The sequence below is a fragment of the Balearica regulorum genome, chromosome 18 (assembly GCF_011004875.1).
Source record: "Balearica regulorum gibbericeps isolate bBalReg1 chromosome 18, bBalReg1.pri, whole genome shotgun sequence".
NCBI lineage: Eukaryota > Metazoa > Chordata > Aves > Gruiformes > Gruidae > Balearica > Balearica regulorum.
Genome location: NC_046201.1, coordinates 4,706,449 through 4,731,977, shown reverse-complemented (window position 1 = coordinate 4,731,977; position 25,529 = coordinate 4,706,449). Strand labels below are relative to the sequence as shown.

At 40.7% G+C, this 25,529-nt stretch overlaps 1 protein-coding gene across 1 annotated transcript; it reads right to left on the bottom strand.

Annotated features, from left to right (window-relative positions):
• Positions 1-19,243: 19,243 nt before the first annotated feature.
• On the bottom strand, positions 19,244-25,447 carry COPRS (coordinator of PRMT5 and differentiation stimulator). Its single transcript, XM_075771093.1, has 5 exons — positions 25,418-25,447; positions 23,786-24,268; positions 22,798-22,921; positions 22,001-22,258; positions 19,244-19,947 (listed from the first exon to the last, which is right to left on the bottom strand). The coding sequence occupies exons 1-5, from the start codon at positions 25,445-25,447 to the stop codon at positions 19,778-19,780; spliced, it is 1,065 nt and encodes a 354-aa protein (XP_075627208.1). The 3' UTR covers positions 19,244-19,777.
• Between the last annotated feature and the right edge of the window lie 82 nt (positions 25,448-25,529).

The following is a 25,529-nucleotide window of genomic DNA, read 5'->3' as shown; positions in this document are numbered from 1 at the left end:
TTAAGTCCACAGATACTATATATGCAAACTGAAGAGATGTATCCTTGCATCTTCAGTCATGCACGTATCAGAAGGGGCACTGGCACATTGTTAAGGACATCAGCCTAATCCTGGGATTTTCCACAAGGATTGGTATACTCACTCAGACTCTGCTTTCACAAAGCCCCCCATGGGCATGATACAGTAACTACTTGAACAAATATAACTATTTATTTGCTCCAGCAAAGTTAGCTATTTCTCTGTGATGATCTGATGCAGAACAGAACAGCTTGGGAGTCTATCCCTACAGAGCAAACTACCGCTAATAGAAATTCTCTCTTAACGAATTTTTCCTCCTCTTAGCCCTCTATCAAGGAAGAAAAAAGGGTTTAAAGGTAAAGTTTGTTTTAGTCAAGATTAGAGAGGAAAGACACTACTGTGCTGGGATGAATGACTTGGAATTTAATTCAGTTATCCCCACTCCATGTGTCACTGAGAAAGTTATTCCCATCTCTGTGCCTTAGTTGTCAATCGGTAAAACACAGTTAGACCTACTGTTTCCCACCTCTTGTCCACCTTGTCTTTTTAGACTGTAATTCTTCAGAGTGAACTTTTATTTAACATGAGCTAAACACCCCCCCCCCCCCAGAATAACAAGACCCCAAGCAAGTCTCCCCCACCCACTGTTTTCCATTTCTGGCTTTTTTTTTTAAATATGTTTTGAATAGGGCATTTCCATGTAAATACTGTCCAGATGTCACCCACACAGAGGTTTGCAGGGGTTAAATCTTTGCCTGACCATAAGGAAAGTACCATCAGCCAGTCCCCACCCGCAGACAGTCGGAGCCACTGACCAAGATCCCGGCAACACGCAGCACCATCTGAGCAGTAAATTTCCGAAGAGGGAATGAAGCTGCACTGCTGCTCCACTGCAGCTACTGCCAGCTCCCCCCCAGCCTGTCCTGCTCCTTTGACTTCTGCTGGTGCAAAGGAGAAAGGAAAAGATCGCATCTCCGCAATGAAAACATAAAACAGTGCAGCAGCCAGGTTGAAGGTGACTGTTTTCAGCGGATCTGTACTTCAGAGAAAGCTAGCAATTGAGGACCAGAAGCTATGGCAAATGCCGTGCTACTGGGTTACCACCAGACCAATGCTCCTCTTTGATCTTGGTATCTATTTTCATTGCAGATACAGAGCACATATATTTAGAAAACAAAATGTTAATTCATAAGCAGTTTCAAAGCTACAGACAAACATCTCAAATATGCTGCTTACCTTCGTCTGCAGCTTTGCCAGTGATCTGAAGACCAAGTTGGATAATACCATTAACTGGAATAATCAGTGGTTTAAGAGCCAAAAATCTCAAGGTATTTTCACAGAAAATAATAAAATGGGTAACGTCCAAAGGAAATAAGTGTCATTATTATAGTATATTTCACAGTGAGGTAAAAATTAACATAGGCTAAACTGACTTACCAAGAACATTACTAGAGCAAGCCAGAAATATAATGAAAATCTGATTCTCAGTTCCCGGCATTGTCTGGGTTGTGTTGCTTCCTCTGTTGTGCAATTACTACAGAATCCTGCTCGTCTTCACTGCTGCAGAAATTGAGGAGAGCCGCTCAGAAGTGGAGTTCAGAGACAAATAGAAAGGCATTTCTGGTGAAAATTCAAAATACCAACAAACAAAAAAATCCCCTTTGGCAGAAGAGATATTTTCATTTGGAAACGCTGCCAGTGTATCTTATGGGAGTTGTAGCTTGGGCCCGTGAAAGCTGACAATCTGCTACTGAATGGCTGCTTTCTTACCCTGCCACAGTTTTACTTTGTTAAGCAGGCAGGACCAGAGTCTTTGGAAATGGGAGATAATATGAAAACAGGCATATTAGGGAGCCCAGTTCCAGAGAATATAAGATGAAATGCCTTGGAAGCAATTTGACATTTCCTAAAGGAAGAACACTCCTTTTATGAAAGAAATATTTCAGATCTCAAAAATGAAGATTCTCTTTCTATAAAACCAGACAAAAGTTTTGACAGAAAGCACATTTTTTCACCCCCCCAAAAGACAATGATTGCAGTAAAATATAACTTTATTCCTCTCAGAGTTTTGTTTTAGCCAATGCTACTTCTGAGCATTTTGGGAACAAAAATGGAAGCTCTCCAACTTAAAAAAGCCATCACTTTTATGTAGCATATGAAGATAATATAGTCTGCTATTTTTCTGATCAACTCTATCTGTTTCTTCTCCCTCGCCCCTTCCAGTACCCTGAATCCTTTTGCCTGTTGTGTCCACGTCCTGCACTCTGTTTCATATCTAAACTAAACCCTAGGCACAATGACAGCACAATGAAGCCTTGATCAAGCACTCTGAGCTCTACTGTAAATACATCAGATAGGATGAGATCTTCCCATTTGCCCTCTATAAGCTCTGGATCAAGGCCAGGACAAAGAGAAGTTTATTAACGCACACACATTCCTACTGGCCTTTGAGCTCTTTGGCAAAAATTGTTTTAAACAGGCCCCTGTAGAGACTGAATGAGCAGTATTCAAATATTTACATCGAACAACAGAGTTAATTACACTTCAAGACATTAGTAAGATTCACTTTGCTGCAGCCTCAGCAACATACTGCAGCAAACCAGCAACATAAACCATTTTCCGCAATCTGAGGCGGGCAGCTTTCCATCTGGGTTTCAGCTAAGGCAGGAATGTTTCTGTCTACAATAGAACCTCACTAATCAGCACTTCACTAATCCACACATTTTATTAACTTCGCCAAAAAACTCACAGCCTCTCCCTGCCCCTCAGCAAAGATTTAATAGCAGAGACCTCAAGCAAGGTCTTTCATTATCAAAACACATTTTTTAGGCAAATGCTACGTGCATTTGAGTCAGACATTACAAAGCAGTTTGATAAATAATTTGAGCAAAACTAGAGTTGTCAAAGACAGAGCCAAATCTTATGCATATCTGGAGAAGAAAACCCAAGACAACTCAAAGTTGAATCGACAAAAGAACATTTTATCAAAAAACACTTAATCCTTAGTATCTCTCAGGATTTGGCCCTTTGTGAACAAAATAATACACACAAATGAAATTCACTTCCTTCCAAGTTAACACTACATTTGCTCACTTACTTACTGGCTCACAAATTCAATTAACTTTCAAAGAAGTTTCCCTCCAGCCCCTTTGACACTTCATTCTTCCTTTCAGGGCAGTCCGCATCCTTTAAATGTAAGCCAACAGAAGCAGCAAAGCCAACAACATTTAACTACACGCCAGAATGAAAAGCTCTGTCCGTCCCAGTGTCTTAGCTCTGTGTTCAGCAACTGTTCATCCCTCTCTGCCCTAACCATTAGCACTTAAAGTCTGTGGCTATGACAGCTTCATTTTTCAAGCCTGCCGGATATTATCTGCATGCCATCCTTAAAAATGAAGCTAAATGACAGCACAACATTAATTATCCTTCCACTTCCAAGGGCATTTTTAAATAAGTGAGAAGATAACCAAATATACTAACTTGCTGAGTTTTTTCTTCCTCATCAATTATGCTTGCTATTGATATAGAATGTGAATAATACAATGTATAAATTATGTACATGCATTTATAGAGGAACATAAGGGAAATTCGTATACAGAAAACCAATAAATTGGATGGCATTTATATTGATCCATTTCTACATTTTTGTATGAAATATTTAACAACACAGAAAATAATGCCATTAAATTCTACAAATGTTATTTCATTACATCTATTGTTTTTTGACTTTTCACTTCCAATTTCCATTAAGACTCAAACAATTAATTTTAGAAGCATGAATAAGTACATGCAAAGAGCATAGTTTCCATTATTTTCTTCATTCCAGAAAACTTATTATTATAAAAGCTACCTTCATCTGTAAAGAACAGACACACAAAAAAAATCCACAGAACTTAAGAAGTTCTTATTTTATATTATTATGTTTGGAAGTGGAGGGAGAAATTAATTGGGTTTACTTTATATATTTTAAATAGGTTATTGCTAAAGATTTTTTCACTGGGTTAAGATCCTTACAAGCAGTGACATACTAGTGTTCCTCCATGTGCAATGACCAGCACGCAAAGCAGAATAAAGTGAACGGCTCCAGCCATCGATAATTCGTGAAGACTGTGCCTTTTCAGGTCAGCAGCTCAAATTGGAAAGCCATACATACTTCTAGTTGTAGGTTCAGGTAAATAACTTGTGAATGTCTGTTTACCAGTGGATAGGTATTCAAAACCCCAGGATTTACACCTTTGCATGGGAGCTCAGCAAACTGGCCAAGCACTGAATTTGCACAAAGACACAGGCAGAATGAAAGAATACGTGAGAAGCAGCTTATTATCTCACGTAAATTAAACTAACCAATGGATTATAGGCCAGATTTGTCCAAAATACAGTTGGTCACTCCTTTTAAAAATTCACCTGATCAAGAGATTTTGTTCCCCAGGCAATGCTCCGACTGTCCTGGCAGTTGCTCAGAGAGACTATGAGCACCTGAGCCCACAGGGGTTCTGCCAACTCCACTTAGCCTGTGACTGGGTTCACACCTCACCAAACCCACCTCTCCCCCAACTTCCCTGGTGTGTAACACAGTGCAAGCATTCTCAGGTTCTCTTTGGAGTGCCAGATCACAGTTCCAGACAAAGACACAATATAGACCCCATATATTCCCCTCGAGAGGCAAGGAAAATCAGAAGCGAAGCCTCAGCAAGCTGATGGAGTACACAGAGGAGGGGAGGAAGCTGCAGTCTCACACGTTCAATCCAAAAGCTACCAATAGCCCTGCTTCATGTAACATCCTCTGTACTACCACAGCCCAGATCAGCATAGAATCTGGGCGCTTTTACAGAAGCTCATTTAAAGAGCACATCTTTCAATTAGCATCTGGTGGTCAAAGAGTAGATGCAGGTAGATACAGCCAGAGAACAGGCCATCAGTTTGACCAACCCCATTTGGCTCTGGGCTCTTCAAAATCTTATTTCCTCAATCTAGCAAAGTTCAGAGAAATACATCAAAAGCACAGTTCCTCCAGAGGTCTTAGCCCTGGCAGCATTCCTAGTTGCAGATGCATTCTGCTGGATTTACAGCAAGTAGTGCCACAAGCCTCAGAAATATAATAGTTTATGTCTGCTAGTGATCTAACTCAGTTTATTACACAGATCTTGACAAATTAAATTATACTCTTAAAGTAAAGAAGCGTACAAGACACTCTGATAAACCATAACTAGGTGGACCAATAAAAGTAATCCTTGTGCCAAGCAGTAACACTGTTGTTTGACTGCATGTTCACTGACTATCATCATTTATTCTCCAAGCCAGGATTTCTGTTCAATCCTTATGATTACCTCAGTAGGTCAAAATTGGAAAATACCACGTTGCATTTGAAAAGCTGAATGCTGCTTCTGTCCTTGAGAGTTAAAGCAATGTTGAGATGTTCAGACTTTCTAATCCAATATTCCCTTTTGCCTCTACTTGAGCGATGCTGGAAAGAGGCTCTGTGCATCACTAGTGGCAAGACCGTACACCCACTGGTATGTCATTCTCAGCTTCCCACTAATGTTTACTGGAGGATGTTTTGATTTATTCAAATAGATGCCCTGCGAAACACCCACCTCACCAGAACAGACATGAGCCTGTGGCAGGCTTTGACTTTGCACATCTTTATCTGTTACCCCCAAAGCTTGTGTTGTCTTAATTTTGGAAAACTACTCTGCTCATTGCCTCTTCATTTGAACTGTATTTAATAATACCGTACATTTTGACCTTCTATAGCGTATACTGCCCACAAGTAAAAATCAGGTCTCACACAACTCCTCTGCATGAGATGGAGATTTTGTCAGGTTTCCAGAGAAATTAAAAGATATGTCCTACATGCACAAAACTGTGTGGTGTAATGAGGAACTGATCAGAGAACAACTCATTCTCCTGCTTTAAACTTAATTCCAAGTATCCCTTTTAAGAAGGCAAACGTTCTCCCCTCACAGGCAGACGAGGAACAGGAGGCATTTAATAGCAATCCTTCTCAAGCTTTGAAGCGGCCCGTGGAACTGCAAACAAGGCAAGAAATCCCTTCTTAAAGAGTTTGTTAAATGGCTTCCGAGGTCAGGGCATCTGATCTACCCTGACACGTGGGCTGCTCTCCACTTCCTCCTTGCTGGGTTAAACTCTGCTTTGCATTCTTGCATCTACGCTGTACCTCACTAGCTAAATTCTGCATTTCTTAAGAAGCACAGAAACTTTCAACAGACCAGCCTGAGATCAGTGAATGAGGGAATCCTTCCATGATCCACTGAAATCACAGAGGTTAATGTCAAATTGTAACCTCAGCTGAGCATGAGGGACAGATGCGATGAAGCCACCTCTCCTAAGGCAACCTGCTTTGCATCCAACAGAGCAGGAGAAACATAGCCTGCACTGTTACGCGTCTGGAAATCCATCCCTGGCATGACTATTTCAATCAACCTCAGTACACGTGGTATGATGCATATGGCAGAGAGACTTCTTCTATCAAAGAATCATCTAGCAGCCCAGTGTAAATGATATTAACGAGATTAAAACAAAAATATATCTACAGATTATTTCTTCCTTGACACAGTCAGCGAATGTATCTGAGAAACTTGCAAGCTCCATTTTCCTTTTGAGATGCTAATAAAACCATCTCTCCCACTTGATGGATTACACCCCATTTGTTCTCACTACTCCAAATTACATTATAAAATTTCAGTTAAATTTAGGCTGAGGCAGGATGCCAACGCCATATTGTGTGCCACCAAACACGCTGTAAGCACACAAACACCCACCTGTAAACATGTACAGGATTTATATAAACATACATACACATAGAAATACACTTTATAAACAGAAGCAGACCACACCTCAATCTTCCAGTCTGCACAGAGATCCAACTCCTACACCACTGGGAATTTCTAGATACGTTCAAACTTGAAGTCAATGCTGGGCGTGCTTTGACCCCTGAATTTTTGGGCCTAAGACAGATCTGAACTTGCACAGAAAGGTTTCACAGATACCTCCTCAATCTCCAAATCAGACCTTGTATTTGAAAGAACCAATTTATCGGCAGTAGCCAGCAAAAGAACTACAGCACTTAGAGTAAACATAAATTAACAGCCTTTGGAACAAAATTGTTTGATATTTGTTATTTTTAGAAAGGAATTTAATAATACCAAAAATCAGGAAAGATCTAGCATGGCTAATAAAATCAGTCTGAGACATTATAAAATTCATTAGGTCTTTGTCTCCACCTACTGTATGGAGGAATAATACCCGTAACTCCTTGAAGGACACAGAGAAAGATACTGAATACCTTTCTCGGTATTTCATATAAATTACAGCTCTTCAACCTTTACCAATTGTTAGAACAGCTGCTGTTAAAAACCTAACATTGAGAGACAATCACAATGGCTTCTTTCACTTAGAATAGAAGAGATCATTAGGCCGTAACTATTGCAAAGTGGCAATTGTTATGGTTCTATGGTATGCTCTTCCTTTATAATAAAAATGTTTTGAAATACAAGAAACTGTTAAAAATAACTTCTGTAAGCATAAGGGGTGATTTGGAAACTTCCTGAACAGGAATGAAAATTAAAAGCCTTCATAATATTTACTTCAATTTTTTTTAATGACCAACAATTACATTTCAAAAAACCCCCGCAGGATTGCAATCTAAACCTGCATAGGCCTGTGAACAATCTCAGGTGTAAAGGCAAAAGGAATTAAACAAAACACTCTTAATTAAAACTGTCAATCTGTCAAAATCTGGAAGAGATTACAGAGAAGTCTGATCTATGGTTGCTCTATACTTTGCCCTTCCTAATTTGATAAAACAAAATGCAAGTTATGGTTTTTTCCTAAATATAGCCCTTTCCTGCTATTTTAGCACTTGTCCAACCAGTCTATTTCTTTCCTACCTGTCACTAAATTTCTGTACAGTCAGAAGTTAGAATAAAGCTTTTCATTGCTATGGAATTGGAAAGACTGGTGCCAGACTCTGCTTGAACAGAAACTGGGGAAGTCCCAGGAGTCCATTAAAAACTTGATTGAAATTGTCAGGCTGATGGCAGAGAAACAGCCAACCTGCGCAGCAAGGGGCACAGATGCACCCCAGGCAATTTGGTGGTTTTGTTTATTCAAACCACATGATGTTTCCAATCCTCAGAATGTGTTCAGGCAGCAGATTCAAAAATGCCAGAAAATTGAACTTTGAAACACACTGGTATTGGTGAACAAGCTCTTTCAGAATCATGCCCTGGATGTACCCAAGTAAGTACTTGTAAAGGTGGGTACAGGAATCATTTTGTTTTCACAAAGAAATATCTTGACTGCATGTTGTAGCTCTGTGAGGGCTTTCAGCTATTTTCAAAACTGTTTGTAGGATTTAAATAACCGTTTCCCTGTTTAATACAAAAAAGAGGATACAGATACTGTGGCAATTTCAAATTGTAATCCCTTTCTTCTCTATGTACAAAATTATATTGATTGTTCTTACTCCAACTCAAGAGTTGCTCTTACAGAGCAGATGGACCTAAGGATATCAAAGGCTTAAAAGAAACATCTTCCATTTGACTCCTCATAAACCTCAGGAAGGTTGGTATAGTAACCACCTGTATATTTCATCTGAAATAAACAAGTAGTTTCACATAAGGGGTAGGAGATTTTATATACACATCCAGGCTGCAACAAAAGTTGTAGTCAATATAACTTCATCACTTGTATTTCATCTTCACTCAAGGAGGCCTTCAGGCACTCCTACAGCCTGCACAAATCAATGATGAATCTGGCCGTGAGTGGTCCATTAGAGACCCACACCCTCCTCCCCTGTGGATGCAGCAGGCTGAAAGGCATCACCCCTCCAGGTGGACCAGCCTAGCCCACAGCAGACAGGACAGCGAGGAAGGGAATAAGGAATCATGTCACCAGGAATGCCATGGCTTGGCCAGATGTGCACACTCACAACTAACAAGTGAATGCTTTCACATACCCTGGTAGATTGTTTTCCTGAAGGACAAAGCTTTGCAGCTCTAAAGCAAACAGACTTAATTCAGCAAATACTTTCTGTCCATTAGTTATTTATACAGACACAAATGTACATGTTAAAAATAGTTTTAAACCATAAGCAGAAGCTCCACATTGGATAAAAAAGGTTTGATAATATGCAGAAAATGTATGGCCACAACAAGAGAGTCAACTTTGCATAATAACCCTAGAGGACATGATGAAAAATGCCTAAACACACACTCTTTTGTGCTCAATATAAAGGGAAGAATCCCTGACAAAAGTAAGCAGTGTCAGAAGCAGTTGATCTTTGACCTTTGCCGGGCAGATGTGCTGTTGGTGCAGGCCAGATGCCAGGATGACAGAGCAAAATCCTTTAGTTTTATTTTCCCTGCTTCACTCTGGATTGTTTTTATAACCCTGCTAATATTATCATTTATCAAGCCTAGTGAGGAAAGCTGCATAGGAATTGTCTATCAGGATCTCACCATGGGGCTTATGTCCCTCCCTTCACATTACAAATAACAGGTTATATTTTCCAGTGGATCCATGAACATTCTGCAGCAATCAGCCATGATGACAACGGTGGCAGCACCTGCAGCTTCGGAGGAAATGAGCTCTAACGGAACAATAATGGCATATCTTGACCATAAAGCTATTCCTCCTTAACTTTTTCATTTATTAGTCAAGGCATGCTCTCCAGCAGAAACGTTCAGAAGTACAAGACCAGTTTCAAGAACAAGTGGGCATAAGCCACTCATAAACACAAACAAGTGTGTGACTACGGTAGTAGACCCCTGGCAGTATCTCTTGGAGCTTTACCACATTCAGTCAGCCGCTGCAAGCTGTACTTCTCTTCCCAGCCAAGGGATGGTCACCTCTGCCCTACAGTACAGAACCGAAGAATACGATTTAATGAGATTTAATTCAAAGATGTTGTGAAATAAAAGCACGTATTTTGGGAACAGCTATATTTCTAGCTTTTCTGATTCCTCGTGGCAACAAGTTCCACCAAGTAATCCACACAAATTAAAAGCACTTCTGAAAGTTCTATTTGATTTTACTGAAAGAAAGGGGGGAAAAGGGATTCTTCTTTGAAGTGAAATGCACTGCAGTTCTGGAACTATGGAAGCTTTGGTAACTATAGCAACATTGTAATTTTCATTATAAATTTTAGTAGATATTTGATTTGGCAAATCACAGACTGGCATTCAAGGCATTTTTTTCCATCAGACCCAGGCTTTTCAATATATGAAGCTATTCATGTTTACTAGCAGTGGCCTCTGAAGCGCTTTACAACATAGCTACCTTCCAAATATAATTTTCATATCAGCCTTGACAAAGAAAATTTGCGAAGTGGTTTCTACTTCTGCTTTTATTGACCTTGACAACAACTATTTTTTTTAACTCAAGTGAAGTGTTTGCAAATGTTCATTTTTTCAGAAGACAGAACAAGCAATGCTCTGTGGTGACTAACTCATAAGTTAAGATTAGCTGAAATACTTTGGATATTGAACAGGATTTGGAAGACAAGTTATTTTAAAAGTATGTAGCTGTATGGATAGAAGATTAATGAATAAAGCTGGCTCTGAGCTATGGTAGAATATTATAGCAGAACAAAATCCACCTGCAAAAGGCTTTCTGAAATTCACTGCTGAAGATAAGACTGCTAAGCAAGAAAAAACATGCTATTTATTACTAGTGAATTTGATGAAGCACTTCAGTAGTAGAATAAGTTACCATGCTTAAGAATAAACTGCATTCTTCTGTTATATACTGCAGACTGTAAAAAGCTTGAAAACAAGAAACTATTTCACAAATCCAGAACTTTCTCAAGATAATTATGACAATTAAACATGACAGACTGTCCACTGAAAAACACATCTCTGTCAGATCTTAAATGTGTAATGATTTAAAAAGCCATAGTAAAAAATATGAGCAGTGAAAATATGAAGTCAGAATGAATTTAACTTATTATTATCATTACAGTTCTGGTCTAACAGAGTATGCCAACACTGTCATGATTCATAAGATTTTTTTCCTAGAGTACTAGTTTTCTAGTAGAGTACTAGTTCATGCTACTCTGCTTCTGGGTGGGACCATGGAGATGAGAGGTCTGGTACACATTTATGTCATGTCCTCTCATTCAGTATGGCTTCTGTGGACCACTTGAAGGACAAGTTGAATCACATGCAGTCTTGCTCAACAACAAAGAATACTGTTTAACAGTATTGCAGATACCATATTTTGACAGCTAAGTTCAGAGAGAAACCTCCTGTAAAATTAGACAATCGCTACAGTCACAGTTTTGTGATAGTAAACAAGCAACAAAAGGGATGAGAGAAAATATGTAGGAAAAAAATCACAAAATAAGAAACTCTAAACAGTAGCATTAAAACACAGTCAATAGAAGTGTTAATGAAAACAAAAATTAGTCTAATTAAATTATCCTTACAGCACGTGACAGCAAAGCACATTGGTATACTTGTCATTTTACCAAAGCAACAAGATAGTTAAAACTACTGAGCTGTTAAAAAAAACCAAATTAGCTCTAAATGTCATCCTACGTGTAATGATAGCATCAAGATAAAATGCATGATAAATCCTCAATCATACTTCTTTTTTTTAAAGCAAAGAATCTTTCTACCTAGCCACAAGTACCTATTCCTAGATTGCAGTCCCCATGAAGAGATGCAATGAGATCCCTCGAGTAGAAATTTAGAATAGCCAAGAATAAAGAAACTTCTTTGTTATTATTAGAACATGGAGGATATTTGATAAGACATGGAGAAAACAGCTGTTGCCTACATCATTAAAATAGCATTGAACGGTCAAACAGAACCTGCATGGATTAATCATGGGAAGAAGTGCTAAAAATAAATATCCCTCTCACATCAGTGTCATGCCTAAGGTACCATAGCAAGTACAGCAAAAAAGGATTCAAGGCACTCCGAACTAGAGAAAAGAAAGCTCTTAGCTCAATTAGGTGAGGCTTCAATTAATCAAAGAGGAAGTAATGAAGTCAAACTTGAAGTATGCTCCAATTGTAAAAATGAGCACAATTACTGCACATTCTCTCTCTCATATTTACCTCATTTCAGCCTCCTCCCACACTCACTGTTGATACAATCCTTGAGTTGTTACAGAAGGTGGACACTGCCATAATAGAGAACATATTTCTTCTTTTCCATTGCTGGGTCTTAGTACTACAGGTAGAAACAAAAACTAAATTTAACCCCAGGCAGAAGCAGCCACTAGGTACAAAAACATAAAAAAGGAAAATAATCCTTACAAAATGGAAAATTCAAGCAGAAAGTAAAACATAAACCTTAGCGATAAGGCCTGAAAACAGTAAAAATTCTGTTGCCAAGCCTTGAGGACTGAATTGTCATGGAAGTTAGCACTAAAGCCTTAGCAATATCCAATACCAAGGTTAGCTGAGTGGGAATAACTAAGCCAAACTTGGAAGGATATGTAGCAAAAGAGGTTGTTTCCCAAGTACCTGAGTCTCAATTATGGAACAGTTAAGTCCATTAGCAGGACACTGAATTTAGCCCTTTTCTTTACAGGCAGTCAGGATCACAAAGGCTGGGTGTTACCAATATGTCCTATCATACCCATTAGCCACGCTGCTGGCAAAACCTTCGTGTCTACCCCCTTTTCAGATGGACCTAATTAAAAGTAAATGACAGTAATGTAACCTGTCCGTGACAAAGACGTGGCTGATTTAAGAAGTCGATACATCCTTTAATCAGAGTTACACCTCACGGAGGGATGGGAGGTGCCTTGTGCAGCCAGCATACCGAGAAGGGCTTCCCCTCGCTGTCAGTGTAGATGTCGGTTCAGCAGCCACTCCTCTGCACAACAAACCCTGCTGCAGTTAATGGGACAGGGCATGAAACTCCCTGTTCTTCGGTCTGAGAATTTACCTCCGTAAATAATTAGAAGTACCATCATTAAAGTTAGTGTTCAAAATTGCAGGCAGGAACCAGACACACAAAGTATTCCTATAGGGCTACAAGACACTTTATAGACCACATAAGAAAGCCTGTCCTTAAACCAAATCCCAGATCTGTCTGAAGAACAGTTTGCCCACTTCTCTCCAAAAGACCAAATTAAATCTAATCCACCTGTTAACACAAGTGCAGATAATAGAACTAAATGTAGCTCTTATCCAGTAGACAGGCAGTCTCTGCCCAAGAAACATTTCTCTAGGTGGCTTTATCTATAATGTCTGACCAATCCCACTGAAAAGACCAGACTTCCAGCAAACTACAAGCTGCACGGTTACAGGCCCAATCAAACAAATCAAGTATGAATCACGCAGAAAAGCTAGAACTAACCAAAACAGAAGGTACCAGCTGTTTCAGACCAGGAAAATAATGGCCTGTTTGACAAATATGAACTGAAGGTACTGATAACGCTGAGAACAGGGAGGTCTAGTATTCTAGCAAATCCAGTAGTGACTGCAGACAAGAAAATGATGATGGCTTTTGAATTAGCACTGTGGGTATCTCATGTGTTTATACTTAATTATTAAACCTGTATTTATAGCTTGAATTTGTCTGTGAAGTAAGAGCTTACAAGATGTGTTAAACCAATATGGAAGAAGCATTTCTTCTGCCACAAGAATTCCTGGGCTGTATACGGGAGAACAGAGGGTTATGGTACATGACCAAAGTGATCCCTATCTATGACATGCAGCCATTAACAGTTTAAAATAGCAGCTATATTAATTTCCCCCTACACCCTTCCCCTTCTCCCTAGGGGAGTTTTAAGAGGGGTTCTGAATTGCAGTGCAATTCAGATGGTGTTTTATATCACACCCAGTATATTTTGGTAAAATGCAGTAAATACAACAACTGGAACCAAGAAGAAGAATCTAACAGGCCTGCACAGCATAAAATCTAGATGTTCCTTGTTGTCCTCCTCTACAGATACTTTATTTTCACAAAAGATGCTATTTTGGAGCAGATGCAGGTCCTGAGTTTTCTAATATTGTCCACTTAAGGGCATATCAAATCCAGACCAAACATATAACATGCTTCTCTCCTAACCAAAAGGGTGCTTTTGGAGCCACTCAGGTCAGTCCCCAATTCCTTGCGGAGAATCCACCTGAGCCACCACCAGCTCAGCATTCATTCGTGCCAAATACCTCAATAAGAATTGGCTTCATACTGCGTTGGCTTTCAGTGGCTGCCTACCCAGGTTAGAAACAAGTTCAGATCTAGTGCTGAGCAAGGTTCCAGTCTATCACCACTCCCCCTAAAAGTTACTAAGACAATCTCTAATATACTATTTTGATTTGTTGCCTATGCTTTTGTTGGAAGTATCAGCTGTTCCTCTGGCCTTGCTATTCCAATTCTACCCCACTGCTGCCACCAACACGGTGAAGATCTGCTCAGCTAAAATACTTTTCCTTGCTATCTGGAACTCCGGTTACATAAAACGAGGTTGTACTCTCTGCTGTGGCATATAGGTCCTGTTCAATCACTCTGTCACACCTATTTACTTCCCCAGAAGCATTTGAGCATTTAATGTGTACAGCGGGAGATGGAGTTACATCATTCCCAGCCAACTGTATCCAGCCAGTTCTGTATTATAATGTTGCATGTTTACTCACAAACCCGTAAAGGTGTCTGGACAAAGTTTACAGGTTACTTTATCTGTAATCAAGTAATTGAAAAAGAAGGACAAAATATTTTCTGGTATCTGTTAAGTAACTGAAGGAACTCCTCAGCGAGAATGTGAAAGTTCTGGAGTATTCCCAAGGTAGAGATAGAAATACTAAATAATTTGTTTAACGTCGGAACAAGAGTCCGCAATACCCACGCTGATTAAAATGGCAAAGCAGCACAATAAGAACTTGGCATTCTCTGGTACTCTAGGATGCACAGAAAATATGTTGCCTAAGTGTAAATTTTACTAGGACCAATAGCTCAAAAAGGACTGAGCAGAATTAACTGGTATTTCCCTTTGAGGGGAATAAATCAATAAAATGAGACCTCAGGCTCATAAACAAATACAAACAACTTATGTAAACAACTCAGTCTTAAATTCCTGCATCATATAACGAAAATATTTTCCAGATCTAAATGCAGAAGTTGCAGGCAGATCAGAAAAGGTCTGATTAAAGTAATTCAGGCCAGAGTATCAAGACTTGCTGAATTATGAAAAGTTAACTTTCCTAGGCTGATTTCAGCTACATGTCCTGAAATTAGCTATCCTCACTGTGGCAAAAAAACCCAACCAAACAACAAAAAAAAAACCCCAAACCCCAAACAAAAAAAAAAAAACCCCACAAAACCAACCTTCAAAGAAACAAATATAGACATTGAGCCACATTCATGTTTTGTGCTCTGTGAAGGTCAATGAAGTTACAATGAATGCAAAGAAAGCCCATTATATTAAGAACTAAAATCCATAGCAATAACAAAATACTGAACGTGAGCTTTAGCTCAGAGATGACACAGGCATTGCATAGGGAGATATACAGGGACAGAGCCTCTGCTTGGTAATGAGTTGCAACAGTTTATACCAACTGAGGATCTATTCCAAACTCTCAAAGGAAGCTGTTTCCACCCCTAAAACCAATTATTAGTGTTGTGCGCTTTGCAGCTTTTTTCAGTAGGTTACAGTTTCTTCTGCCAAGCTAGGAAGCTATGCCATGAGCAGCTGGTACTCCCAGGACTAACAACTCCACTACAATTTTATCCTCTAATGCTCAAGCCTCTGGTGCCTATGTCTGCAATACAGAAACACAGAGGGTAAGTATCACAAGTTCCTTCCCCGTGCCTACAGACTTACCCACTAGCTTCACAAAATGACCTTTGTTACCACAGGATTTACACTGGTGGACGTGGGAGCAGCAGATGGTCAGAATGAGCTGCTGCCATCAGCATTTTTCCTTTACTCTGTGAAATTATTCACAGTCCCCTCAACAGTGGAGGTGTTTTCTCAGCTTAAGACCAAAAGCACACTAGTTTAGTTAAAAGATGGGACAAAACAAGTCAAGCAGTAGAGTCTTTAAAAGATACTTAAATGGGCTGGATGTTGTGGTTATGTAAGAGCAAGAAACCACTATCTCAATCTGATGTATGAATTAAATGCTGCACCTTATCAACAGGAAATATGAACACATTTCCTTCAATTATTTCCTCTTGCAAATCATTCCCTGTAGGTCTCAAAGGAAACAACAGATGTACCCAAAACAAGTTTTTGTTTCTTTGCTGGCCTGTTCAAAGAAAATGCAAAACTCTGTTTTGTTTTTTTTAACACCTCACTATTTAGACAAAATTCCTTGCTCAGAGAATTTGAAGTACTTTATGAACAGTCTGGTAACATTATCTCTACATGTAAAACGGGGAAATGAGAAGAAAGGCAAGGGCATCTTCAGAGTTATACCCACACCTCCTTCTGTGTCACCGTTTTATGCCACACCACTAAGCCTACCCCACAATATAAACCCAGCAAGTACATTAACCTGCAGTAGAGCCTTCTGTCCTTTGAAAGGTATTTTATACTGGAGGGATAGAAGGGGGAAATCTTGTTAGAGATGTACGCACATTTAAATGAGAAATCTATGACGCTTCTGATAAATTGTCCAACTGATTTATGTACTGCCAATGCATTTCTTATAAAATATTTATGATCTTGATCCTGTAACTGGACTCTTCTCCCTCCAATAATTTGAGCATGCTGAAAGGTTGATGCTCTTGGCTTGAATTGCTGGCTCATGTGTTACCTTATGTTGGTTTTAATTGCAACATATTCTTGCCTAGAATGACACGCTTATGTCAACACAAAACAGGCTCAGTGCAAGATTCACAATGGAATTTGAAACACTCTGTAGTGCAGAAACATTGGAATCCATGAGCTTGGTTTCAAATCCTTCCAGAGAGATGCTTTCTGAGAAGTCTGCATCTGGTTTTCTAATCCCACTGAAGTTTGAGTGTATTCAGATCAAGCTTTACATTAAGCCCCTTCCCTAACAAGCAGGGCCAAGACGAACAAAGTTACATTTGCCAACATCTCTCTAGAGAGCGCAATGCATCTCTGCTGTAAAATCCTCATGCCGTTTTTTCCAGAGCTGGTGGGGGTGGTGTCAGTTTTAACCTTAAAGGGAAAATGAAAACAAATCTTTTAAGTTTACAATCATTGAAAATACAAACAGCTTGGCAAGGCAGCTATTCAAGACAATTTCTCCTCAAATAACAAGACAGTCGAGATAGACAAGGCTGATTGCAATTAAAGGCACAGGCTGAAATAACAAACTTGATTTATAGAGTGCATAGAAAATGGCTTGAAGACTTCGGTACTGATGGAATTTTGGAACCATCAGGAAGAAAATTATCTTAATTGAAGTTATAAAGACTTTTAGGTTATCCTTTTAAAACAATTCTAAAAAAAGGTGGGTTTGCTTCCACAGAATTCTGTTAGTTTCATCTTTATTAAATATGGTGGGACATATCCCACAAGCATAGTAAAAAAATATATTAAGCCTGAAGTCAAGTGATGTTCTTTTCTTAGCCATGGGAGAAGTTTTTCAGTCCAGTAAGTATAACTTCAGAGTGAAATAAAAAAAAATGAAAAACTAATCAGGGCCATGAATCAGTCCCACTGGGGAACAACAGGGCTATGCAGAACACAGATTTAAATTGCTATCAACGTTAGAAACCCAGCCCGGGGATCTGACACTTGCTGATGAAACTTAGTGCCAGATGAAAATACGCTGAGTGGGGTAGACAATTTTTTGCTGCCCTCTGCAGGGTAGAGTTCAGCATTGCCATCTACAGCTGAAGCCTGGGAAGCAATAAATAGGCTCACAAAATAATCTGTGCTTTTTCAGAGGAACTTTTACAATTTACTGGTGTATTACTACTTCAACAGTCATCTGTACTCAATTTACATTTATTAATATTGCATTTATAAACGCAAATCAACAGTTAATCCAGTTGACAAGTCAGTTTAGTTATGCTCATAGTTTCATTCCTGTTTTCTCAGAGGAAGAAGCCACTAGATATCCAAACCTGATAAACTGACCATAGTCAATTCTCACTTCTATTCCACAGTCAAGTGCATGTTCTAAGTAACACAGGACTCAAAGAGCAGCACTCTCTGATACACAGCAGTCCACAGAACAAAAAAAAAACCAAAAACCACCCCCAGTGCCTCAGAGAGCACAGCTAGGGCTTTCTTGCCATACAGGGAAAGAAATAGGTTAGACTGTGCTTTCTGCTGTATGTATGTGTTCTGGAGGCATGCCAAAGTAAGTTTTGGTGGAAATACTAATCCCTACATAACTCCATTATATAGGAATAAAAAACCAGGCCCTTTTTCTTGCAACCTCACCACCAGGCTTCCACTCTTTACTTTGACCACTTGCTAGGTACTAAGACATAACCAGAAACTGCAAGGTACCAAAAGAAAAGACTCTTCCAAGCTCTTGTCCACCTCTGCTCTCAAGAAAAAGATTAAGCAAATATCACTGTCATTCACTTCCTCCTTCCAAATGAATGTGTAAATTATTTCAGTCTCGTACACTGGATGATTTAAAAAAAAAAAAAAAAAAAAAAAAAAAGTCTTCCGGTGGTAATGGTTAACTCCTTGCCTGAGGATAAACAAGCACGGGTACTGTGCTCCAGTGTCAGGCAATGTCAAAACACAAAGCCATCAAAAAGTTCTTGAGGGATAATTGATTAATGAAACATGAACATCAGTAGAGGATTATTGTTACTCAAGTGACCAGCCATTCAACCCACTTACATACTTTGAGAATGCTGCCTTTAACTGCAAAGCAAAGGCAAGAAGAATATGGTTCTAGTTCCAGCTATTCTCTTACAGACTTTATGGTGGTATTTTGTGGTCCCATCTCCTCATTTGCCACAACATAAACAACAACAACAAACCAAACATATCAACAGTATCAGGAACCTTAATTCACTACTGTTTTCAGGACATGGATATTATATACTGCAAGACACTGTATGAGCATAGATATTTTCTTTGTCATTAACATGTCTGATGTCACACGAGAATGTTATAAAGACAACTGTGGGACTGGAGGATAATATGCCCATATACAAGAAGGTCTGATGGGGAGAAAGTTTTGCTGGGAGGCAGTCTTAAGCACCCTGCATTCCTCTGGGGTGCAGCAGGCCTTACTGTATGCATATTTGCAGATTGTGTATCACATATTTATAATTCCTTCATACTGAAACACATAAAAATAAAAATGAAACAACTCATTCTGTATTTGTCATGGCTAATTTTGTCAAACACCAGTATTAGATATGGAATCACAAACTGCAACATAGTAATAAAACAGAGAAGTTGGAAGGAGGAAGAGTTTTTAAAGCTATCCAAACCAATTTGACAGCATCAAATGGAAAGGAAACTGTAAGTTACATTGACACACAAGGATCAGCATGTCAAAACTGGCAAAGCTTGGCAAACAAGCTGAAGTTTAGAAATTAGATACTTCCTTTCAAACAATTCATTAGCAACAGAGATCTATACAATACGAACAATAAATCCAGAAACGCATTGACTCCTTACAGCTAGCACCTGAACTCTCGTTTCCAGAGGTCAAGCATGGTCAATTTATAAACAGCTCAGAAGCAGTCTAAGCAAAACTTCAGAGATGGTGTAGCATTTCTGCCCTTACACAGAACTCTGCAAGCAAGCCAAAGGACTTGACATGACTCAATTGGTGAAGAAGATAATCCAACTCAGAAGCCAAACTTAGTTCTGACCAGGTTCAACCTCATTCATCAGCATCATCAAACTGGCCAGTCTCAGTCATTCTAACTGGTGGCGTAAAAGCAAGGCAAGCTGCATGGTGACAGCCTGGGTTGTAAAACGAATCCTCTCGCCATGAGTACGAGGCAAAAAGATTATTTTCCTGAAAGCTTCCACAGTGGAGATCGCCAGCATCTAAAGAAGATCAAAGAAAAGATTTAAACCATGGGAGATACTTCAAAAACTAATGGTATATTGTAGCAGATTATTTTGCAGGTCTACAGCATCTTCCAGTTAAGTATTTCAATCTAATCTGCCAGCACTCATGAATTAGACCCACAAACAAAGCAAACAGAAAGCTGAATTTGGCAATGTCTTTATTTTAAGAAAGGTTCTTGCCACAGAAACAAAACAGTTTTCCAGAAAGTTCAATGATGTACCTGGATTCAGAACATCTGACACCAGCTCTTCCAATGCACGCAGTTCTTCTACGTGTACAGGCATAAAAGGCTCGTGAAACCATTACTTTTATTTCCCCTCCCCCTTCCTGCTGTTTCCATAACCACATCCCAATTAGGAGCCCTCCAAACCTTTTAAGAACTGGGTCACTGGACAGAATGGAAGGGTGGGGTCCTGTAAAAGCAAGCTCTCAACATCATTCCCACTAGGCTAGAATACAGCCCAATATGCCAGTTATTTAACCAACCTAGCACAAAAATAGGGCAAAGTCCTTTAACAGAAGCAAAGGATTTCTAGCCAGCAGACACCAAAAAGGACTGAGCAAATGAAAAGCCCAGAGTATGGGGCACCAGAGGACCCAACACAGTATATATCCGCATGCCAGCTTTCCAGTAGCACTGCCAAACAAGCCATCAAAGCAAGCATTTTAAAAAGTTTTTTAAAAGCCATAAAATGACCAAGCATGCCTTTTATTTTGAATTAACAACTCAGACACTCGTACTCAATATCCTTCACAAGCACCCAAATCCCATAATCACAGCTTCCTTCAACTACATTTATGAGGATTTGAAGAGTGTAAGCTACAGGTAGGTATGAGTTAGTTAAATAAAGGAAAAGAGAACTTGTGACAGTTCTAGTAAAAAAAAAAAAAAAAATCAAAACATTCCATACATTTGAGCAGATGAGAGATTAAAAGAAAAGCCCAGGATGGAAGAAAGGGAAACATCCAAAAAAACCCCAGTCTTTTTCTCAGATTACCCAGTGTAAAAAAATACTACTGTATTTCCATTTTAAAATATCAGAATGATTTTATAGGAAGGTTGCAAAAACTTCCCCACTTTCTTCTGTTACCAAACAATGGAACTTGAATACAACAGCCATTTATGGAATTAAAATAAGCTGAGAATTTATATTTCCTAAGTAAAGAGTGTATTAATTACAAAAGATACACATAAATAAGAAGAAAATAGAAATGGTATTATTCTGCATCAACAAAGACACAGCAGGTCACTGCTGGCTAAACTCCATCCACTTGTTGTGTCCTAACATACAGCCTGGCAAATAGAAGACTGAGACTCTCAGCTCAACACGAGTCACCTAAAACAGTTTACAAACTGAAGGATTAACATGACTCTAAAGATGTGGATGAAACTGCTTCTATCCATTGCCACCTTTGTCCTTGGGACTGATCACATGCACAACCACCTTAATGGGATCAGGTTTAAAAAAACAAACAAACAAAAAAACCCCACAAAACCAACCAAACAAAAAACCCCTACGGCTAAAACAACAACAAACCACATTCAGGACGGAGACTGAGCGCTTGCACTGCTCCCCTCTAAAGAACTCCACGTTCTAGAGGGACATTGCAGTGTACTGTCTGAATGAATTTTCTTCGAGGAAAGGAGAAACTCCATTTATACAAAAAAGTTACATTCCTGCACTCTGTGTACCTTTCTCTTCTGCTTCAGAATAACAAAGATAACACTATTGAGTCCTAACTTCTCCAGCGAAACTCAATACATGCATTCAATTCCTCTCCTTACCATTCTACTTCCTCAGAATTCAAGTGCTCAAGCAAGAGTTTCATGCAAACTTCACAATGCTGCCTTTAAATCCTATATTTGACAATAAAATTATGCATTACAAATCCATGAGGTCAACAACAACAAAAATTGCTTCCCAAAACAGAACATGGAGTTATTTAAACACATTCTCCTGCAAAGCACCTACTTCCAATCACATGCTATCCAAAAGTCAAATGAAGCACAAGTAAATTTGTACTCACCGTAAGGATTACATTCAGAGTCCTCCAATTCTTTATCCCAGTCCTCCACCCCGTACACAGAAGCAGTTTGCAGCTCTGGAAAAGTTACAGCCTCAGGCATACTGGAGACTTCACCACCCAAGTCTTCCAGGTCAGGATGTATATGAACAGAGTCAACAGGAGAGCCACTGACATCATTTTCATTGTGAGAGGTATCAGAGAATTCACTTTCTTCAGACTCACTATCAAGAACATTTGGAATATTCTTCAGCAAACATTCTAAAATCAACAGAAAGAAACAACAGAGACACTTAGGAATTAAACAGGAACAATTAAATACTTAGCATGCAATAATTCAGACAGGTATACAAATGCACTTTGTGACTACTAATCTAATAATAATACATGCAATTTCTTACATATGTAATATCACCACAGTGCTACTTCAGGTTTCAGATGCTTGGGAACATCAGACATAGTGCTTGCATCACAACACTAGCCCAAGTCAGGATTTTCCACAGACTCTTGTTGGATAATAACTCTTTAAACTAGGGCAAAGGACCCAGCAGTCTTGTTTCACCACATTCACCTGTTGGTATTTTTTAAAAATAGGCATGTTGAAAAACCACAGCTCTAGTTTAAAAAAAAAAAAAAAAATTTTTTTTTGTAGTATTGATTAATTATTATTCTTGCACCTAGGCATACACAAGTATCTACATGGAAATAATTTAGTGCAGTAAGTGCAGAGGCATTTTGCATGCATCACCCAGGAGTTTTAAGTATACCTCCTCAAGCAGAGTGTAAAATTTATTACTCACCGTCTGCTTTGTTTTGTCCTAATATTTTAGGCTTATCTTTTCTGGGCTTCCAGGTCATAGTCTTTCTCTCATTAGGAAGCTGTTCCTCCTCAAAGCTTGTCGACTCAATGGCAGCAGCCATCACCTACAAGACAATTTTAAAGACTCCAGTAGCACCTTTCATTGATTCCAGTAAGGCTCACGCAACTTCTGCATTTGAGTGGTTTTGAGCCCTTGAGCATGACCTGTTTATTTGTTCCCTTGATGAATCAGAGGTTTTAAACCAGACAGGCTTTCACTTCAGAAAGCAAATCTGCCGAGGGATGGCTCATCCTGCTGCTGCCATCAGTCACCCCAGGCAGCAGCCAACAGAGAACTGTGGGTCTCCTCAGTCAGGGCTGCAATCCTGCTGACACCCTGAGTTTTGGGAACGGGTCCCAAAAGTGACCCCAAAATGGGCCCGTTTGGGAACAGCAGCAGATTGTGAAAGCTGCAGAGGTAATGAAGACACAAGGAGTGGAATGAGTACAAGCACCAAAGACTATGAACCGACCACCTTGTAAGAGCTGACATGCCAAGGAGACAGGAGAGGGCCAGACCCCTCAGCAGCCCTGAGGAGCCGGACAAAGATGTCAGATGCACACCTGGAGAGCAGAAGGTAACACCTCAGCTGGTTTCACAGACCCGAGAAGAGAGGAAGGGTGAGTTATCCCCACCACTTCCACTACAACAAAGATGAATTCGCTGAAGGGTAGCCCCTGCCCAGGGCGGTGGGTGCGGGCAGCCGGGCTCCCAGGTGCTCCAAGCGCCGAGCTCAGCCCGCCTGAGGCCGGGCCTGCTGCCGGGAAGGGCCTGACAGGAGTTGCGGCCAGCGAACAAGGGCAGAGCACCGCATTCTTCAGGCAAGCCCGCACCGGCGAGCCCCGCCGCCTCCGCTGCCCCCCCGGGCCGTGTGGGGGAAGTGAACCTGCCCCAACCCCGCTCCGCGCCCCGCAGGAGCCCACCCCACCTGCCGAGGCGGCGATGCCCCCAGCCGCGCCGTGCCGGCGAGGGTTCGGGCGCGCAGCCGCAGGGCCGGGCGAGGCGCCGCCGTGAGGAAACGTCCGTCCGTACGTCCCCGCCCTGCCGGAGCCGCTCGTCCCCTCAGCGCCGGGCCCGGCCGGCGCCAGCAGCAGCGCCTGCGCCCGAGGCGGCCAGCGGCACCGTCAGGCGGGCGGTCTCCGAGGAAGGGCGGCTTCTGCCGAGCCCGGTGAAGGTAACTGCTGCGCCTCAGCCCCCCCGCTGACCGGGCGGCTCGGTGCGACACCGGCCGTGAAAGAAGCTGGAGATGAGGCGCCGCGGGAGCCTCCGCCCGCGGGGTGAGCGGCGGCTGCTCCCGCTGCAGCCTCAGTGCGCGCGAGGCCGCGGCCTCGATGCCGCATCCCGCCGAAGGTGCAGGGCCGCGCGCTGGCTGGCCTCGTGGAACGCGAACTTCTGCCAGTGCGAGTGGGCGCTGCGGCCAGGGAAGGAAACAGGGCAGAAAAACAAGCAATTAAAGCAACTGCAGAAAAAAGGTGGAGAAATACAGGGCTAAGAGCTGTAAGAGAACACCTTTACGCTCATAAAAGTTGTAAATAAAATATCAATCCCTCTCCACGCTCTGTGGCTTCTTAATCTTGCTAAAAAGATAATATCCTTTAGGCCTCATGCTTGAAGCATTAAGAAATGGGAAGTACTTGTGCAGCGCAGAGCTGGTAGGTGCTCCGTGCACAGGTGTCAGCCAATGCGCATCGCTCAACAGTGCTGCAGGTGGTGAAGCGAGGAGCAAAGGTCTGTAAGCAACCACAACCATACAGGGAAGAAAGGCCCACTTTCAGGAACAGCGGAGTTATCAGCTTTGCTGGACTTAAAAAAAACAAACCAAAAAATCCCCCAAATGCAAGCTTTGCACTTAGTTTTTTTGTTGTGCAACTGAAGAAGCAAGGTAAGTGATTCAGGGAGGGAGTAACACAAAAAAGGGCAGACAGGCTGTAAGGAGTGATTACTGAGGGAAAGCACAATGCCAGACATGAGACGGCTGAGAACCAGCGCAGAGATAGACAATGGCCTGTCTAAAAGCTTGGGGAAGACAAGGCAGGACGTACTTCAGATGTCACAGAAGGAGCAATCCCAACAGGCGCCAAACCTCTTTGCACCTAGTCAAAAGCTACTGGAATTCATTGCTTGAGAGGAGCTGCAGTTTCTACATGTGTGAAAAATCTTCAAGTATTTCTCTGTATTGTCATTACGTCACCATCCAGTCCCTGGGAAATTAGATAAAGGAACTATTGCTGCATGTTCCTGTACTTTCATCAGGGATCAGCATTTATGGGTTTGAAATGGGAAAACGTGGCTCTGCAAACAGCCAAGGACAGCACTGTCTCAAAAAACTGTTACCCATTTTTCAGGCACTGCGGACAGAAAGTTGAAGCGTTGATCAGAACTTTCTACTGTCACATCAGGGACATTTGTGACACATCTCAGCTCCCCCCCTACATTTCATAATCACTCGCATAATTACAGCAGACTCAAATGCAAGGTAGTTGCAGAGATTGGTTTTGGTTTTGAAGAGAGGATTACAGATGACTTCAAGGCTAGGAAACAATAAACACCATCCTTTTACAGATTGTTTCTCCAGTGCTTCACTTTGCATTATTCAACGACACAAAGATCTCCCACAGGTGTACTTGCCATGGGGGTTTTGTGCATTTATGTGCTGTAGTATTAGCTTTCCA

What these genes read in the sequence shown, in the direction of transcription:
- COPRS (XM_075771093.1), bottom strand. Translation starts at nt 25,447, where the DNA reads ATGCAAAGTGAAGCACTGGAGAAACAATCT. An exon ending in AAGCACTGGAGAAACAATCT is followed by an intron (nt 24,269 to 25,417) that starts GTAAAAGGATGG and finishes CCCTGGCCGCAG; the next exon opens with CGCCCACTCGCACTGGCAGA. An exon ending in GGGCATCGCCGCCTCGGCAG is followed by an intron (nt 22,922 to 23,785) that starts GTGGGGTGGGCT and finishes ATTGTCTTGTAG; the next exon opens with GTGATGGCTGCTGCCATTGA.